Source organism: Microtus oregoni, unplaced genomic scaffold (assembly GCF_018167655.1).
Source record: "Microtus oregoni isolate MIOR12 unplaced genomic scaffold, Mior012 000001F_ref0000356, whole genome shotgun sequence".
In the NCBI taxonomy this organism is placed as follows: domain Eukaryota; kingdom Metazoa; phylum Chordata; class Mammalia; order Rodentia; family Cricetidae; genus Microtus; species Microtus oregoni.
Window position 1 is genome coordinate 36,598,524 of NW_024543060.1, and position 19,937 is coordinate 36,618,460.

Consider the following 19,937-nt stretch of genomic DNA (forward strand, 5'->3'; position numbering starts at 1 on the left):
CTGGAACAAAGCCACAGAAGAAGACACACACGCAGACTTCTGGCCTCTACAATTGGCTGCTGCACACACATATGCACATACAAACAACAGACATATACACACATGCCTATATAAAGAAAATAAGCTACATATAACCTATCCTATAACAATATGAGTGTTATTTTTGACTGATTTATTCGTATAGCTGATTTTAAAAATGCATGACTTACAAATTAAAACAAAACAACTCAGTGAAAGATACTGAGTATTATGTATCAGTGACTAGTCTAGGCATGGAAAAGACAATGATGAAAAAAAGTCCTCACTCTTATGGCACTTGTGTTGCATGAAAGCTGAAACAGAAGAAAACATAAAGCTAGGAATCAAGAAACTTGGGAGTCATTAGCATATAATGCTGCTATCAGTCCAGCACTAGATAAGACCACCTAGGGAGCTGGACCCACAGGTGTAAAGCCATGGATACTTGTGGGAAGGGTACAAGAAGAAGACTAGAAAAGAGTAGTCAGCAAGAGAACATATCCAACAGGCAAATGAATATGCTTCTAGGAGGAGTGCAAAGTTCAAGGACTGCCAAAGCTCACACAAACCAGAGAACTCCCAAGTAGTTCAGGAGGAAACAGTCTTATCAGGAAGAAGGGGCAGGGTGAGAAAGCCAAAGAATATCTATTTACCAGAAATTTCCTTGTAAAACGCCTGTAAAACTTCCTTTTTGGGGGGCGGAGGAGAGACAAGTTTTCTCTGTAGCTTTGGTGCCTGTCCAAACTAGCTCTTGTAGACCAGGTTGGCCTTGAATTCACAGAGATCCACCTGCCTCTGCCTCCCTAATCCTGGGACTGAAGGCAGGCGCCACCACCGCCCTGTTCTGTAAAACTTTCTTAAAGTCATTTCAAGTGTGTGACATCCTCTGCCTGATGACCATGTGAAGACGGACACTAAAAAGAAACACTCAATATTGAGTATAATAAAGGGTTATTTATTTAGGGGTAGACTCACAGATCACAGTCCTCTGCTCAAACTAGAAACAGCAACCAAATCCCGGAGATGGAAGAGAGGGCACTTATATGGGCCTATATAGTTTAAGAGGCCACGCCCAAGTGGGCGGTAACTTAAAGGCTACCGGCTGTAGGAATTCCTACAGAACCCCCTCCTTTTGTTTAAATAAGAAAGTTCTAAGCCTAATTCAAAATTATATACAATAAGAACAAAATAAATCAGGTATAAAAATTAGAATTACAACCAGCACAAACAATATCAAGCAAGAAACATGTGATAAATGCTTCAATAATTATCCTAAGGAGTTTAAGTACTGTATTATAAATAACAAGGCAAAGTCATGAGAACAAAGTAACTACAACTATCTAGTCTTCAGCCCCATTGAAGACCAGAGAAGGGAAATAATATTAACTTGAGTAAGCAGGAAGTGCAATTAAGCAACTTCCAAAATGTCCAACAAATGAGGACAATGACCTCAAAATGTAAACAATTTATAAGTATCTTGATCAGAAGGTGTGGTAGGAATTCCTACAGCCAGTAGCCTTTAAGTTGCCCGCCTACTTGGGCGTGGCCTCTTATACTATAAATGCTGATGTAGGCCTCTCTTTCTTCTGTAGGGATTTGGTTGCTATTTCCCGTTCAATCAGAGGACTGTGATCTGTGAGGCCGCCCCTAAATAACCCTTTATTATACTCAATTCTGAGCTAGTGTGGGATTTCTTTTTAGAGTCTGCCTCCAACCACGTGTCATTCAGAGGAAATAAGAAGTCTGAAGAATACTGTTAATGACTGAAGACATTAGACTGTGACGAGAGCAAGGCCGTTTCTGTCCACGAAGGACAAGTTTAATGGGAAAAAAGTTGCTTTTTTTTTTTTCTTTTTGGTTTTTCGAGACAGAGTTTCCCTGTAGTTTTAGAGCCTGTCCTGGAACTCACTCTGTAGATCAGGATCACAGAGATCCGCCTGCCTCTGCCACCCGAGTGCTGGGATTAAAGGCGTGCGCCACAGGTTAAATGGGAAAAAAAAAGACACTTGATGAGTATAAAATATATTATAAGGATTAAAAAAAAATTTAACTCTATGGGTGAAACAACCAATTACCTGATTTATTTCTTAACATTATTTCCTTTTTTAACACCAAATACTTAACCAGTGACAGTAACAAAAAGTCAATAAAAAAAAAAATCATGGGGCTGGAGAGATGGCTCAGTGGTTAAGAGCATTGCCTGCTCTTCCAAAGGTCCAGAGTTCAATTCCCGGCAACCACATGGTGGCTCACAACCATCTGTGATGAGGTCTGGTGCCCTCTTCTGGTCTGCAGACATACACACAGACAGACTATTGTATGCATAATAAGTAAATAAATATTTTTTAAAAAATCAAAGGTTTTCTCCAGTGCCCACCTGAAGCTAATGCTATCTGTTCCATGTAAAAGTCCCCTCAAAAACCATGCCTCTGTGGGTGTCACTTTGTTTTTAATCCTGAGAATCATACTCACTTTAATATAAAATTTACCCTTAAAACAACACTATTTTCACTAACATGTCATTAGTTCTTTCTTTGCTTTGAATTCCAAGGATCAAGTTTCCTGATCATTTTACTTATTGTCACAAAAACCAAGCTTTAAAATTATTATTGGGTATTTAGGATAAGCAAATAGTAAAACCTTCATATTTTAGTAAGTAAAGCATTCTAAAAACTTGTGGTTTTACTATGAAGGTATGGCCCCTGGGGCATTGCTGAAGACTATAAACTCAAAGAATCAAGATATCTGTCGCCCTCTTGTGGCAAGCGCACAAACTGCATATTCTCAGAACAGATGTCATAAACTATTGTTTGAAAGGAGAAAATTGGGAGCTGGGTGAGGGGGCAGGAGAAGGGAGGGCAGAAGATGAGGGGGAGGAGAACATGAGGGAATGGGATGGTAGAGATGGGAAAAGGACAAGAGGGTGAGAAAAGAAAGAGATATCTTGATTGAGGGAGCCATTATGGGGCTAGAGAGAAACCTGGCACTAAGAAAATTCCCAGGAATCTACAAGGATGACTCCAGCTAAGACCCTAAGCAATAGTGGAAAGGGTGCCTGAATTGGCCTTCTCCTGTGATCAGATTGATGACTACCTTAATTGTCACCATAGAACCTTCATCCAGCAACTGAAGGAAGCAGATGCAGAAATCCACAGCTAAGCCCTGGGCCGAGATCCCAGAATCCAGTTGGAGAAAGTTGTGATAATATGAGCAAAGCGGTTAAGACCATGATGGGGACACTCACAGAAACACCCCACCTGAGCTAGTGGGAGCTCAATGACTGGACTGACAGTTGGGGAGTCTGCAGAGGACCAAACTAAGCCTTCTAAATGTGGGTGATAGTTGTATGGCTGGGGCAGTCTGTGGGGCCACTGACAGTGGGAAAAGAACTTATCCCGAGTGCTTGAACTGGTATTTGGAGCCCATTTTTTAAGGAGGGATATCTTGCTCAGCATAGACACAGGTGGCGGGGAGGCCTGGTCTTGCCTCAAAGTGATATGCCAGACTTTACATCCAGAATGTTCACTATCAGAAATAAGTAGTCCATGAGAGAACTATGATAACATAATGACTCTTCACGGATTCTTACAGAAAATCCTGGAAGAGTCATAGCTCAACAGTGTCATACATATGAAGTAAAATCAGGTTGAGCACTTACTTTAGAAAAAGATAAATGTATTATGAAATTCATTTTTGCATTCAATTTTCAAATTTTCTATTATTTGCCATCATTAAACTGTTACATTATCAATGAAATTCAAAGGGTACTGTTAGATAATACTAAGAACTGAAAAATATTAGGAAGGACAATATGATTGAAATGAAACTGAATGAGTTCAGGAGGGTAGGTTATCTAATCACAGTACATACATGATTACTAGCAATGCCAAGAAAGGAAGAAAAAAACAGTGATAGGGTTCTTGAGGAATATTCCATAAGATACTACAAATAACAAGAGATAATGCTTTTGCTTTCAATGATGTCTACCTCTCAATTCTATGAAACATAATATTTTCTGTCTTATTAAAATTAGTAGACATAATTCTAGAAGATGCATTTTAAAAAACTTTAAAATGTTTTAAAAATGATCTTACAATAATGCTCAAATTGTGGTGTTGGCCTGGCATCTTATATTCATGTATGCACAGTTGTTTAAAATGTAGGACAGGAACCAATTAATTCTTCAAAGCCTTCACAGTGATAACAACGTGGGTCAATAAAGATACCGTTGCTGAGTTTCTTCATTCAATTTAATTCCTACTGACTGTATATTTCTACTTTGTGAATAGAACTTTGGATATTTTTAACATCACAGGCTCCTATAACAAGCAGCAAATGGTCAGGTCTAAACTATACAGTTCATAATTCCAGAAATGACAGTTACTATTTTAGGAATGTAATATTATTATTCACAGTTGTCCTTCTTCAGATTAGCCCACTGGAATCATATTCCTAAAGCACTTATTATTTTTCCAAACTCTATCTATGATCTGGGGTTTAGATCCCCAGCTGTGGCACATATCTCAGACCTAGCTCTGAGAAAGCCTCGAGCATGCTGGGCAGAGCCCAGCCCAATCAGTGAGTCAGATCCTGGCTCAGTGAGAGACCCTGTCTCAAAAAGCAAGTAGAGCCACCTAAAAGTTGTCGTCTAGCCTACAAATACACACACACAAGCACGCACGCACAAACACATGCACATACAGACTCATACATAAATACCACACACCTACAAAAATTATTAAATTATGCCAGAGGAGCAGCAGGAGGCAAATGCAGTCTAGGAGGTTGGCCCACCAGTAAGTAAGGCTCTAATGGGTGGATCTTGGACAGGCAAGGCCCCAAGACCCTCCCCGCTAGAATGTCTCTTGGCTTTGCATGTTGACATTTTTCTCTAGTATCTGACATGGTGTGAATCATGCAATATGACTGTCTCAAAGAAATACCCTGTTCTACTGGGCATTTTTACCTTTGGATTATTATGAAGATGATTTTCTCTTAAGCTGCACTATTGAACTGGAGCAATGATTTCATACAATAATAATGTTAGCTTAAATAGGATTTTTGATGACTGAGGGCCTTTAATATATATAGTAAGGGATTATCATAGAGGCTGGCTTAGTGGGATAACTGATATAGGTAAAAGCAAGATGTGATGTTGTCACTGCCCTGATACAGCAGGGGCTGCAGAGGACAGAAAATAAGAACAAAGAAATATCACACAGTTAGTTTCTCTTGAGGAGCCTTGTAGACTCTGGCTTAGGTTAATGATTAAGAAAAGCAACTGAGTCCCAGAAGCTCAACTAGTTCAAGTTCTTTTAATGTTAATGTTGAAAGATGTGTTCACTGCTTTCGGTGTGCATCATAGCTTTAAATAATGACTTAAGGTTAGGTAAAGATGTTTTTGCTAATGGCTTTAAGGTAGGAAATATTGAAAAATAATTATAAAAGGCATAATGGCTGAGCAAGGGACTCACTGAAGTCAGGGAACAAAAACAGTGGCAGCCTGGCTATTACTGGATGACGAGCCTTTCTTGCTAGGATGTGCTTGTGATCAAGGGTGATGATGAATTCCTTGTATCCATTTCTGCCCTCAGAAATGTTGATGAATGGATATGCATCCTGAGGATTTAAAGTAGCTGACTAATTGTTTTTCATGTATAAAAGTCCAGAGTTGTGATTCCTTTAAGATTTCTTATAAGATTACCTTTTGAGATAAATAGTAAAGTGATTGATTCTTTCTTTGTAACCGTAAAATGCAGCTTGCCAGCAAAAGAACTTGCTGAGAAAAATGTCTTGCTTACTTACACTCTGTTAAATCAATAACAAGTTGATTGGGTAAGAATGTATTTGGGTTCTTGGGACAACTTGTTTTTCGCCTGTAATGAGTAAACTGTTTAAATTGTTTTTGAAATAATTTTTAAGATTTATTTATGTATTTTAGGTACATGAGTGTTCTAATTGGATGTATGAATGTATTATGGAGGAGGGTATCAGACAGAAGAGAGCATCAAAACCCTTTATAGATGGTTGTGAGTCACCATGTGGATGCTGGGAATTGAACTCAGGACTTCTGGAAGAGTAGCCAATGCCCTTAACCACTGAGCAATCTCTCCAGCCCTGTTTTCAAAATGGTAAGACTATATTTCAGTCCCATATTTCTTTAATGTTATGATACAGAGACTTATGTTTTCTGTAATTTGGAAGACAGAGTTCAGGGATATTCTGCTGAGATCGAGGATTTGAAAATGATCTAAGAACCTCCTCGCACTGCTGGGGTAAAGCCAAGTAATGATTCAGAATAGGTCAGAAGACAGGCCTAGGCCACAGATGCGCTGTAAGGCAGAGGTCAGGAACTGGTGGTACACACAAACACAATGTGAGTAAAAATATAATGTCATAAAACACTGGGAACGTAATATAGCTAGAAAGATCAATTCATTGTGATCTTTCTATTGCATGGGGAGGCACATAAAAGGCAAGTGCTCTATCATCAAGACAAACTCAACCCTCAAACTACTAAAATCAAATTTTAATGAATTTAAATTTGTTTAATAAGAATTGTTGGTCTGAGTGTATTGTTTGTCTTCCTTTTCCCTTTTAGAACATCCTGCAACTAGAGCATATCTAATTCTAAAACATCCATTGCTTCATAAAATTAGTAAGTTAAGATTGAGTCTTCACTTTTTTTTCATTCTTCTGAAAAACTGCTTATCATCAATGGAAAAGGGCATCTCACACTAGTCTGTTTCCTTGAGAGTCTTAAGAGATAATGCATGGGAATAGACACGTCAATACGGTAGAGAGTGATATCAACCACATGTACAAACTACCTGTATTAAACATGCCTATCACATAATATAAACCCATTAAGGTTCACATTCTTGTATATTGTTTAACTCACGTTGATAATACTACAACAACAAACAATATAATTTGCTACATAGAATCCCCAGTATTCTCTTCAGCAACCCTAACAACAGTTACCAAAATCTTGTTGTAAAATAGTACTTTAGTCTTAAATGTTAATGTACTGTAAGCGAAGAGGTCAGGCATTTAAAACCATACAATGGATCTGTAAATTGAGGCACAAGCAATAAAGTTGAATTTCAGGCAAATAAGGAAAAGAAAAAAAAAAGGGCTAGGAAGTGAGGCTTGCATAAAGTATTTTAGTCAGTGTGTTTATCTGAACACAAGAGCATCTGAATGACAAAAGAACCTATTGTCACAGAGCAGTTTATTTATGGTGGGAAGGCTCAGAAAACTTTTAAGAGAAATGAAAACTCACTTAAGTGTGATTTATTTGAATTTATCTTCTAAACCAATGTAGGCTACTATTATAGGTAAAGGGCTAGCGCAACCCTAGACAGTAAAACTGTAATCAAATAATCAATATAATGGATGAGGAACAAAATATAAAAGAGGTGAGGAAATGACAAAGAAAACTTGGAAATCCAAATTGCTATACAGTTTATGAATACCCAATTCATGTAGAAGAAACAGACATGCATCTCCCCTTTCTACCCAAATGCCACAGCGAAATAGTTTTATTATTTTTGGGTATGTACCAAATAACAAAAATTCAATGAACGTTATCACTATAACTAATGCTTACCAAAGCCAAGCACATTAAAAAATAAAACGTGAAATAAAAAATTCTTTCTTATCATGTTTTATAGTATGAATTTGCTATAGTTAGAATATAAAGAACAATGGTCAGATTTAATAACTCCATGTAATTTAAAAATAATTGAAAACAAATGTCTTAGCTCTGGATAGTTTAAATATTTCAAAAATAAGGGAGGGATAATATCTAATTAAGTAAAACCAGTCAGGAGAGTTAATAACGAATAGACTGATCATAACTCAGAAAAAAGCTTCAGAAATGCTTGATGAGGCAAGTAAGGCTGACAGACTTACTCTGAAGCTGAGGCTGCTGGAAGGAAAGGGGCTGTCCGAACACAAATGGGCTGTGGACTAGGGAAGAGGGAGGTTTTGCAGCTTGATCAAAGATGGAAGGAGCTGGGAGATTGGGCCGTGACTGAATGGAATTCAATATGGCACTCAGTTGATCACCTGCAGTGGGCAAAACAGTCAAAACTACAACTTGTTACTCATTAACATCCAAAATGGCAAAGTAAATGGTGCTTTATGACAGTCAGGCACACTGAACAGTGGAGAAGGCTACGCCAGTTCAGAAAATGGAAAGCTGGTGATCACTGTCCTAGAGAAGGGGTCTGATTCACACGCTGGCTGCTTCTGAGGTTTTCACTGGACATACTCCACCAGTCTTATACAGTAGTCCACAGAAACAAATCCACCTAAAATCTATATAGAACTTTCCCCATTATTTATGACAGAATAAAGGATCTGAGGGATGTATGTAAGTTCATTCAACATTGTGTTGCTGGGGAGCAAGGAAATGAAGATGCTAGGTATGGTAAAAAGGTATTTATTCCATGGTGCTCAGGAAGGACTAATGCCACCCTGCCTAACTTGTACTACATGCAGAAATAAGTACTGCATAACTTCATTTCCATATATACCATGTATTCTTAATAGGGACAAAGTATATTTTCCACTCAGCAATACAACTATATCATAGTAATAAGTTAATACTTTCATTTAAAAATGATTACTGCTAAGAAAATTGTATTTTTGTAAAAGCAGGAATTATTTTGCTTAGAGAGATAATTCTGTAATTCCTATAATACAAAATATGAATGAGTTACCTAATTTGATTGATATTATCCTTATAATTAAATTTGAAGGCTATTAATAAAATAGCTTAAGACAAAATAATGCAATTAGACAAAAAACAATTTGTGACAATATATGCTGTAGTTTACATGATGCTGAAGGGGAGAAGCCTCCTATTCAGACAGGTCAAAGCAGAATCTGACAGTATATTACGAGCTACATATTACTAAATATAAGTGGAAAATCTCACCTGAGCTGCCAAGTGGCACAAATTTATATGGAATTATGTATTTAAGTTACACAAGTACTGATTTCTTTTAAATAAACACTTTAGATTTCAGAAAATATTTTATAGTTTATAAGCACTATATAAATTGTCGTTCTAAATAAAAATACTTTTTGTAAATAATTTCTTAATCTTGGGTAGTGTAGAAGCCAAGAGAAAATGAGAACATTTGTTAAGTTAAACAGTAGTTAGACGTAGTTCATCAAATTTAACTTTCTAAATGCTTTTTCTCAATATAAATAACAAGTCCTAAATATGTGCTATTTTTAAACAATATTTACAAAAGCACTTTAAAAGTACTTTTGATTTCCATTTAATAAATGCTTACAGAAATGCCTGTATTTCTTAAAAATTAACTTTATTTTCCGATGCTTTACTAAATTCCATTTTAAAGACTGACTTAGAGTAGCAGCAGTCAGTAGAGTGACAGTAACACCTTCAGGGTGAAAGCATACATTTCAACAAAACATGGCTTTAGCACGCTTTATTCTATATGACCAGTGGCAGCAAGGAAACACTTGCGTCTTCATTTAAGAACTGAAGCTGATAGAGAAAGGGAACATAAAGCACACACTACCCACACCTTCTCTGTGATATGGAGAATGAGCCTAGGGTAACAGACATCAGAGGAAGGGGAGCATGCAGCAGGTGAGACCTGTGCTGTAAGAGTCACTAAATTGAGTGAGCAAAGGAAGCCTGTCGACATGGATGGGCTAATTACAAAAGTGGCTTTATTTTAAATTAATCATTTCTCATATATCAAAACAATTTTGCATTTTTCAATAACTCCAAGTCAGGTACATTCACATTGTATGTGTTCCTAGAAATGAACCCCTAGGAAAAAATACTGTTTTTTTTTTTTTGAAATGATTTTTTTTTGGAGAGGGTCTTGTTATTTATGTAACTTCCTGGATCTCAAATCAACTCTAAAGTCTAGGCTGGCCTCCTGCCCCCTGTCTATGCTGAGACTACTGGACTAAGACATTACATCTGGCTTGAATAAACTTTAAAAGTCAAACTAACTCCGTGTCAAGAACCTTCACTGTGCTATACATCATTCAGTGCTTTGCTACCGTCTCACAATACTAAACATTTTCAAGGAATTCAGATTAGGTGCATTAGAAAGAACCTATCTGAATTTACCCAGAAAAGCAATTTTGGATAAATTTCAAAAGCAAATTATCCCAGCAGAACTGTTTAGAGTTTCTATGATGTTGACCGATTCATTAATGCATATAAAACACCTGTTATAAACACATTTTATATTCAAATGCTTTAGTCTTTCCTGTTTTGCTGCTTTCTAGTTCATTATACAGACCATGTTCAAATGCATTATTTTATATAACTGCAATTTAATTAACATATCCAGGTTAGAGATTTAAAACCACATATATTTATAAAGCCCACATATAACATTGCTAAGATTAGGAAAATTCTTTGTTGCTCATTTACATTTCTCTCCAATAACAGGCCACATTATTTACTAGATGTAGTGATTCAGAACTTCAGAATGAGTGCCTTTGAAACAGAAACAATAGAAGATCTCAAGTAAACATAAGCTGAAAGTGGCATAAAACAACTATTGTGAAAAAGAACACCTTTTAAACATTTTGAGTGTTAGCTTTGTATGTATACACTTTAATTTAATGAGGCTATGTGGGAAGAAAAAAATGAGAAAAAGTAACGAAAACTTACTGAAGACATAAGGAAAAGACTCACTCAGACGCCTACCTTTATTATTTCCGAGGCCATAATCAAATCCTTGGGCACTGCAAGTTGCCCCTTTATTAAAAGCTTGTACTGAGAAAGGGCTTGGAGGAGGAGTTTGAGAATTCTGATCCAGAAGAACTTGTTCTACAATAAAAGTCACAGCTACCAAGTTAATTTTGTATATGTTATTCCCTATTCATATGTCAGAGAAAATTCCAATAAAGAGTTTTTATTATGGTTAAATTTAATGTGACCCCCCACAGGCAGAGCTAAGTCTAGCTCTGAATCAGATCAGCTAGCAGTTCAAACAGTATAACAAATTTTGCTTTTGTTAATCAAATAAAGACAGAAATTTAAAAACTGGATCTTGCTCTTAAGTGGCATGGTATATTACTGAGTATATTTCTGGGTAAGTAAATCTTATTGCAAACAATTTATACAAGGGCATTTTAAAAATAAGGTGGATACTATACCAGGAATAAAGATTATCTATCTATCTATCTATCTATCTATCTATCTATCTATCTATGCCTTCAACAAGTCTACTTACTTTGATACGCTAATTATAGTGTTTACCAATTAGTTCACAATTATTGAACTTTGTAACGACACACTGGGAATATAAGGATTGCAGCCTTGTATCTGTCACAAGAGACTGCATCTTGGTAAGACATTGAAAGCTATTTTGTCACCATCAGAATAAGCTAACTCTAACAACAACAAATAGGACTCTGCACTAGAAATGCTGAGCATTTATTCAACATTCCTTTCTTGAGAGAAAACTCAGCTAAGAGGTTTCCTCACACAATTCTGCAACTGGTTGAAAACTGAACTTGCAGCTCATGGTAGGAGGAAAATTCAGGTCCATAGTTGTACTCAAGAATAAGGCATACAAGTGTATGTTAGTGAAACAAAACAAAGTTTTTCCTAGTATTAGAGAAGATAGATAATTATGTTCTCAGAGTTCTTGTAATTTTCTCCTTTGTGGCCATATAGTGCTTATATATTTTACAAGTCAATTTTGTAAGCTGTAAAATGTTTAAACCTTTGGGTTTTCTTTTATTTAAAAAATAAACATTGAAAAACCTCTTTGAGGAAGAGATAATGCAATAAACATAAAACATACGTATGTTAAAATTTTATCAAAATAAATCACAAATTTAAGCCAACTTGCCATCTTCATGCCGTAGGTACTGGTTTCCGCCTCTGTCTCTAGCTAAGGACCATGCCTCTCCTTCATCACTCTCACAGAACTCTACCATGCTGTTCTTATCCAGCTGCACCCATGTCCCTTCAGAATTGGTTACCTGGTACATAACAGAAAGCATGATTGATTGGCTTGATTCTTTCAGGGCACCCAGAATGAAAACCAGTAAAAAGCTCAAGTGATTCTTAACAACATAATGAATGACTCCAATACTTTTCTACTGTGAAATTAGTTTCTGAAATTAAGACCACAGCCTGAGGTAAGACAGAATTAAAAACTTCTGTAAAATATTTTTTATTTAAGCCATTAATTAAAACATTATCTTTAACCAGACATGATTTAATTCAGATCATGTCTGAATAATTTTAATATGCTTAAAACCCAAACCTCATCTTTTAGTCTAAAATGTCCTGACAAAACTTCCTTATTATTCCTAAGTTATTGGTGCCTACAGTGTAATGTGAAAATGACCCTAACCCTAAGAAATAGCATGACACACTACATCTTCAAGCTTATCTGCGGAGGCAAATGCCACAGTGGTCTAAAGAATAATTTTATTTGCTCAGGACTTCAGTGAGACCTGTGAATGGGAACAAAAAATGAAAAATTTTGGAAGGTCACATCTCCATTCCAATTCATAGAAAATCTTTTCATTGCTGACAAGCCGTAACAGTGCATTCATAATAGTGAAAAGATATATTCAAATACGAACACTTACATACACAATACAACTTATTTGTTAATATAACAATACAATAGCTTTCATGAGATAATTACGAGAATAACTTTTTTTAAAAAGCACAGAAAGTTATGTTACTATTTCCAATACAAGTAAAAGTCAACAATATGAACACTTAAGAACCTGAGGTGGAAATGACAATCTGGAAGAAAGTGATACTTGATTATATTACATTAAACAAGAGTATCATAAAAGTCATGAAGCTACAAGAATCCATACCTCTCCCACTGCTTTGACTCTGTTTCCCAGAACTAACATTCCAATTGGGATACCTCTAAGGTTAGGGCAGCTTCTGATGTTGTGACCTGAAGGTCCTGTCTTCACTACCTTGTACATGCCTGGTCCGCCTCTCAAGAATGGATTATCTTGTTCTTGCATTGTTGCTTCCTGTGGGCAGCAGGAGTTTATGTCTTTGAAAAAGTCATCAGTATTAGTTTTAGGTTCCTGAAAATTTGAATAGGAAAAGAAAAATGAACAAAATATAATCTATTACTATTTTCATAATCCTATTGAGAACCTTTGAACAAGTCCACAATATTTCCAACTAAGAATACATAATTAAAATATTAGCAAATACTAGTAGTAAGAAATCTTTCAATTTTGAACACTGATATTCAAAATAAATTTGAGGAGAAAAAAACCTGACAAGAACAGGAAATTAAATGAATTTCTGTCTTTTGTACCCCCAAATTTGAGAAACACGATACTATAGTACATGAAATAATGCTTATAACATTTTAGCAAACCCAGTACAAATAAAATATTTTTCTGGATTTGCTAGACTACCACTACTACATATCAACACTGGTGTAGAAAAAGAAAAGTAGGGAGCTACAACTCCACCTACAATAATCACTTCTTAAAAAAAAAACAAACCTTTATATATAGTAGTAAGTACTCTATGATTTGTATTGAGAAGAAATAACCATCTGATGCATATAAAAATAGGATAAACCAAAAATAAAGTTATTTAAATAATGATAAAACTAGAATTACACATGACAAACTTTTATAACACCTTTCTATACAAGCATTTTTGTATTAGCAGATGCATGTGTATTCAACTAAGGCAATAGGCTATAAAATAAGTACTAAAATATATATAGATTCAGAAACTTTTATATACCTTGTTAACGCTATAAAAATAATGACTAGCTTGTTTATTGTTGTTCTGAGCCTAAGTCTTGCTATGTAATCCTGACTGGGCAGTAATTAATAACTCTCCTTATTTAGTCTCCTGAGTCATGGGATCCCAGGTATGTACCTATAATCTAGGCTCCTCACAAGAAACTTTGTAAATCACATGGTGGCAATGAAAGACCCTAAAGATTTACTCAAACAAATACTATGGAAATAATTTATTTGCATTTATTATAATTACACTGCATATATCAATAGCCTTTACATATTGACAACTAATTGGAAATAAGACCTTTAATGACTTGGGAAGAATACTAGATTTGTAAGTAAATTAAACTTAAATTAGGCATTCATATTACCATGTATATATTTTGTAAAAAAATCTATATATATACTTTTTTTAATTTTTTTCGAGACAGGGTTTCTCCGTAGTTTTTTTTTTTTGGTTCCTGTAAATCTATATATATACTCTTATAAATATGAAGAGTACATTAAAAATAAAAAGTATAATAGGATAAAACAGTCCTAATGGAATTACAAGAGGTTTGAGTAAACATCTAAAAATTCTTACTTGTCAATGGTAAATATTAGTAAATACATTATGTCATAATTAAAGGAGGCAACTTGTAGCCCTATTTACAAATGCCTTTTAAAGTTGCACGTTGACATTAAAAATAACAGCAAGAGCAGGATTGGGGCTGAAAAGATTTCAGTGTTATTTAGTGATCTTCTGGCAACATTTACAAGATTTCACAGTAACTGCAACTTCAAGGGTAACAGTGGAGAGCAAGTCATGGCAAAGCTAATGATAATCGTAACCTAGTCATCAAATGGAATATATGAGAGACTTATTAAGACAATATTTTATCTATTAATGAAGCTATATAAAATGAATGGAAAACAAGACATTTTCGTAAAAGATAAAAGTAGTTCTTTTGTAGTAAACTGTATGAAAATAATTGATGGACATAAAATCATGACTGTGCTTGCCATTGTACAGCAATCTTAAAGTATACATTTTTTTCAATACAGATATGTGAGACTGTATACCAAAATATAAAATTGGTGAATTTCAACCATATATACGTATATGTATATTGATTTCTCATTAAATTCCCAACCCCGAATCTAAAATAAATATCCAAAAGGTCAATTCGAAAGAGTAGGCTGGGGTAAAAAGAAGTGTTATAAGGTCACAACACCACCGCCTACGTAAGTTCTTTCTGAACAAAGTAACTTGCAGAAAACTGTTGGAGAAGCTCATCAGAAAACCACTGTACCCATGAAGCCATGAAACACTTCATTTAGAATGGTAAGATATGTCTGAGCAAAATGAGAGGGGAAACTGCAGAAATTTGCAGACTCCTCCCCCTGGTAAATTTCAGTTACTAGTCCTAAGCAAAGCCTCACAGACACAATGTAAAACCTGTTGTACATGCGGAAACACCTGGACAATGTACAATTGTTCCTTACAGTAAACTCACCTGGGGGAAAAAAGCTTTGGAAGTCCATGAAAATACGTCCAAATCCCTGACTCCTTGGCTAGCATTAAAGATATTCTGAGTGACAAAGTTTAAGAAAGAAAAATATCAAAGGGAAAGGGATCAGAGTATCATCCGCAGAAGACACGCACACAGTCACATTTCTGAACTCCAACACAGCATGAAATAGTATTTTCCTGAAGTGAAACTGAAGCCGCCTGAGTAAACCACGAGGTTTTGTCAAAAGCTCTCCGTAGATATAGTGTGTCATGCCATTTACTAACATCAAGAGCCAGACTTGGCTGGAAGGCTTAAGAGTTAGTCACGAAGGAAACCTTGAATTCCCTTAAATGAGAACATTACTTGTTCAAGTACAAGCCAGATTTGTTTCATAACAGAGTACAATCTGTTGTTTTATACAGATGTCAACAGTAGAAACTACATAGAAAATGTACCTTTTACAAATAATGGCATGTGTGGCCATCACTTTTAATATTAAAATTAAAAAACAAAATCAACCCAAAAGAAAAACAAGTCATTAAAGTACTTTTTCTTCCTTCTATTAAGTGGAAGAAAAAAAAAAGAAAAAGTAAAAGAAAAAGATAGAAAGGAAGGAAAAAAGATAGAAAGGAAGGAAGAAAGCAAGCAAGAAAGAAAAACGAACCTTTGGAAAATTTTCCAAAAATTATTAGCAAATATTTTAAGAAAAGCATAAGGAAATGTCAGCTGAATCTTATAAAAAGACAAGTAACTGGTTCATCTTAGAATTTAGGAAGTCGAATGCACTCAGGACTATGCTGAATTCTAAAAGCAGTCTGTTAAAGGACAATTTATTCATTACAATATGGTCCTAAAAATAAAAGTATTTTTACAAACACTCTAATGACAATTACATGACACATGTTTTACACAGATACATCATATTATTAACCTATACTTAATTTTACCTGAAACTAATTATTATTCAATGTGCAGCAACCCCACAAGTATATTGCTTATGTAAAGACTGTTCACAGCTTATTTCGTTTGGACAAAAAAGGAGGGCACTCAAGTGTTAACTGAAGTATCCATCACTGAAGACTTTTAACATGGAAGGAAAAAATAAAAATTCCTAATCACTTAAGTCATTTTAGACAATGAGAAGATATTGGCTTTCTATCTCTATTTCCTTAAAGTATGTGTGGGTGAATACAGTAACATATATATACACACACAACACACATGTATAAGTACAAATTATATCAGATACATAAAAACAAGTTTCTAGTAATGTGCCTACAAATTTAAAACAAAACAGAAACCAAAGTTGTCATTCCCTTAATTTTAGAACACATGGTCAATAGGTCCTCTCTCATTAGGTAAAACAAAAACTTCATAAAGCATTCCAAAATGCTATTCTGAGAAAAATGATATCCATATTGGTTGATCAATGTAAACAAGAACTTCCATGGCTGTTCTCCCCCCCAGAAAATAGTGATGCAGACAGCTTGACATAACACAAAATCAAGATTTTCAAAGTATCTCACGCTTATTATACATTACTTCAGTACTAAAAGCAACACGAAAAGCAAGTGCTAAAACAATGCATATCGATTCAGCATTACAGACTAAATGTAGTGATTCTTTAAGCTTATAATCTTTTAATTTCATAGTGCAAACTTGTGTCTGCTAAGTCAGTAACATGTACAATGATATTTAAAGTGATAAAGCTACTAGCTTTGGCAACAGATTGCCAATGAAATAAATTTTGTATATTAAAATTATACATAAATTGTAATTTTGCACATTTTTCTTTAGTTCCTACAGTTGAAGAAAATTCTTAGACTATGAAAATTTAACGTAAATTTAAATTATTTATCAAGTATTAAGATATTTAATAATTGAAATTAGGAGATTAAAAATGAAAGAACTGAAGAGTTTTCTTTTGAAGACTTAGGAATATTTTAGCTAATGATATGAATGTTTACCAAAATAGCAATTTATTTAAAGTCTCAATTCCTGATTATTACAAAAGATAGTTTTCATACTATATACCTTCAAAGCTTAATATGGCACCCCAAAGATGCACAAACACAATAATTTAAATTAATTCATTCTTAAATTCTATTTTAAAGACAGATTTTTTCATTAGAATGAGCATATTAACGCATATTAGAAACCCAAGTAAATTAACCAGCAGTAACATGCAGTTCTAAAATAACAATTTCTTAAGTCAAAGAAGACTTTTTATAAACTAATAATTATTGCCATGAAAATGTATTATTCAATGCATCAAAAGTCCATAAAAAATCACTCTACGAGAAAAGCAGAGCTAATGGCTGCTAATTTTAATGCAGAAAAATACAAGAAAATAAAAACTGTACATGTATAAAATATTACAGTATTACTTTAACTGTCTTGACCTCATTCTCATTAAAAAAATAATGAATGAATGAAATAGTACAGATTAAAATAATCTAATAACAGCACACTTATTCTGCATTAAATAATTACTATTTAATATTTATTAATCATCTCTAATATTTATTATTAATTATTTGATGGTTATTTATTATTAATAAATAATATTATTAGTATTAAAACAGCCTAACACAGAAACACAAACTGACTCACAGATAGAAAGAAGGAAACCTCAAGTATGTCAAACCTGAACTGCCAGGCATTAAGGATTTCAAAAGAATGTCTATAAAACACAAGAAATATTTGCTAACTACCAACTTCATGATGCTACAAGAGAATCACAAGCTGGCAATGTTTCCTTTAATTCTTCTCCAAATCTTTAGTACTCCTAGTTTTTTAATATCACTGTACTTTCTCTAGGTGAGCAACAACTAGTCTGGATAGGAAGTGATCTGCACATGTGCATGCAAATGTTCAGACACCCTCATTGCTTCTGCAAGAACTCAGAATACACTCACTAGCTTTCCTTGATATTTATTCTCTTTTCTCCTCAATATTCCTTACAATGTATATTTGACATTTTGATAAAGTACATAAAAAATTGGGAATTTAAGTCTGAAGTCATGAAAACATCCAATTATAAAAATAAACTCATTTTAAAAACTTAAGCTTTTCATTCTAGGTCGGCAAATGTCTCCTATGCCATATGTATTTCTCTTTAGTTATATTTTTTAAGAGGTATAAAATTTTATTGCAACTAATATTTTATGGCAGCGGTTCTTGACCTGTGTATTGCGACCTCTTTGAGGGTAGTATATCAGATATCCTGCATATTAGATGTTTACATTACACTTAATAACAGCAGCAAAAATACAGCCATGAAGTAACAATTTTACAGTTAGGGGTCACCAGAGCATAAGGAATTGAATTAAAGGGTCACATTATGCTTTATAGTTTTCAAATTACAGAATTAGTTTATTAACTGATTTTTATGTTCATATGTGTATGTCGTCAACGTGTGTATGTGTATGACCTCAGGTGTCATCCTGAAGACTGTCTACCTCCTTTGAGATCTCTCACTGGCCTGGGGTTCACCAATCAGAACAATGAGTCCTAGGGATAGGTCTGTCTCTGTGTCCCCAGAGTTAGGATTATAAGAGCTTTTATCAGTTTGCCCTGAAGTTTTATGTGAGCTCTGGAGACTGAACTCAGGACCTGCCACCAGACAAGAAACTTTACAGGTTGAGCCAACCCCTCATAGAACTTCATTTTTAAAACTTTCATTGACATATTTACCATCAGTGCATGTTATAATAATTATTATCTTCATGTAATCACTAGGGTTACAAATATTCATACTTAAATTTGCAGTTTATTCCAACTAATAGTGATTTTTGTAATAGGTTCTATTACTTTAAATTACACAATATTCATTTCCGCCTTTTTCATTGGTAACTTTTCCTTCACAACTGCGTTAGATGTTACCTCCTAAGTTAAGACATTCCATAGCTTATCACAAAACAAAATGACTGATTATGCAGCTATTTATCATTTTATAGCTATACTTATCTCTTCCTTATATCAAAGAAAAATAAAAATAAAAACAGACCCTTTGGAACCACACCAAGCTATAGCACCTGTTCCACTAATATTTAAAATCTTGGAAAAATTAGAATAAATTAAACAAGACAGCGTCACAGTAAAAATGACATGAAACAAACAGGTAAGAAGCACATACATGTCAGGAATTATTTTAAGCAGAATGATTATACCAGACAAAAGCACTCAAATTAGTTATCAAGTAATACTGACAGACTACTATGAGTAACACTATAGACACAAGAAACATTAGTAAGGATATTTTTTAGTTCTTACCAGTAAGGATCTTAAAATTAAAATAAGACCCATGTGTGCACATGTGCAAGCATTCACACAGGTACACACACCATAAATGGTTTGAAGATAAAGAAACCTAAATTCAATAAATAGTGGTAGTGAGAGAAAGAAGAAAGCCCTTTCCACTCTTACAGACGACGTACAACTTGAAATAAGAGGGAAGCTTAATGTACACAGTACCTATCTGCTTGCTACCATACTAGTTATCGATTCCCAGGTCTACCACACCAGTGCTACTACGAGTGATGTCATATGGAATACATAGTGAAGTAGAAAATTCATACTTTGTAGTTAAACCAATAAAGTAGTGTGCTTATTACCAATTTCATGATATAGCACTCTAGCATACATCGACTTAATCAA

General features: G+C 34.6%; 1 protein-coding gene across 13 annotated transcripts in view; it reads right to left on the reverse strand.

The window, feature by feature from the left end:
• Mycbp2 (MYC binding protein 2) overlaps positions 1-19,937 on the reverse strand; it is a 226,395-nt gene that overhangs the window by 56,754 nt on the left and 149,704 nt on the right. For 5 of the 13 annotated variants that reach the window (XM_041674411.1, XM_041674402.1, XM_041674365.1 and 2 more), the window contains 5 exons: positions 15,282-15,356; positions 12,877-13,101; positions 11,886-12,018; positions 10,733-10,855; positions 7,936-8,115 (listed from right to left, as the gene is read on the reverse strand). In XM_041674411.1, coding sequence (XP_041530345.1) covers positions 7,936-8,115; positions 10,733-10,855; positions 11,886-12,018; positions 12,877-13,101; positions 15,282-15,356 — 736 coding nt within the window. The remainder of the gene's footprint in view (positions 1-7,935; positions 8,116-10,732; positions 10,856-11,885; positions 12,019-12,876; positions 13,102-15,281; positions 15,357-19,937) is intronic. The other 8 variants (XM_041674438.1, XM_041674429.1, XM_041674383.1 and 5 more) reach the window with 6 other exon arrangements.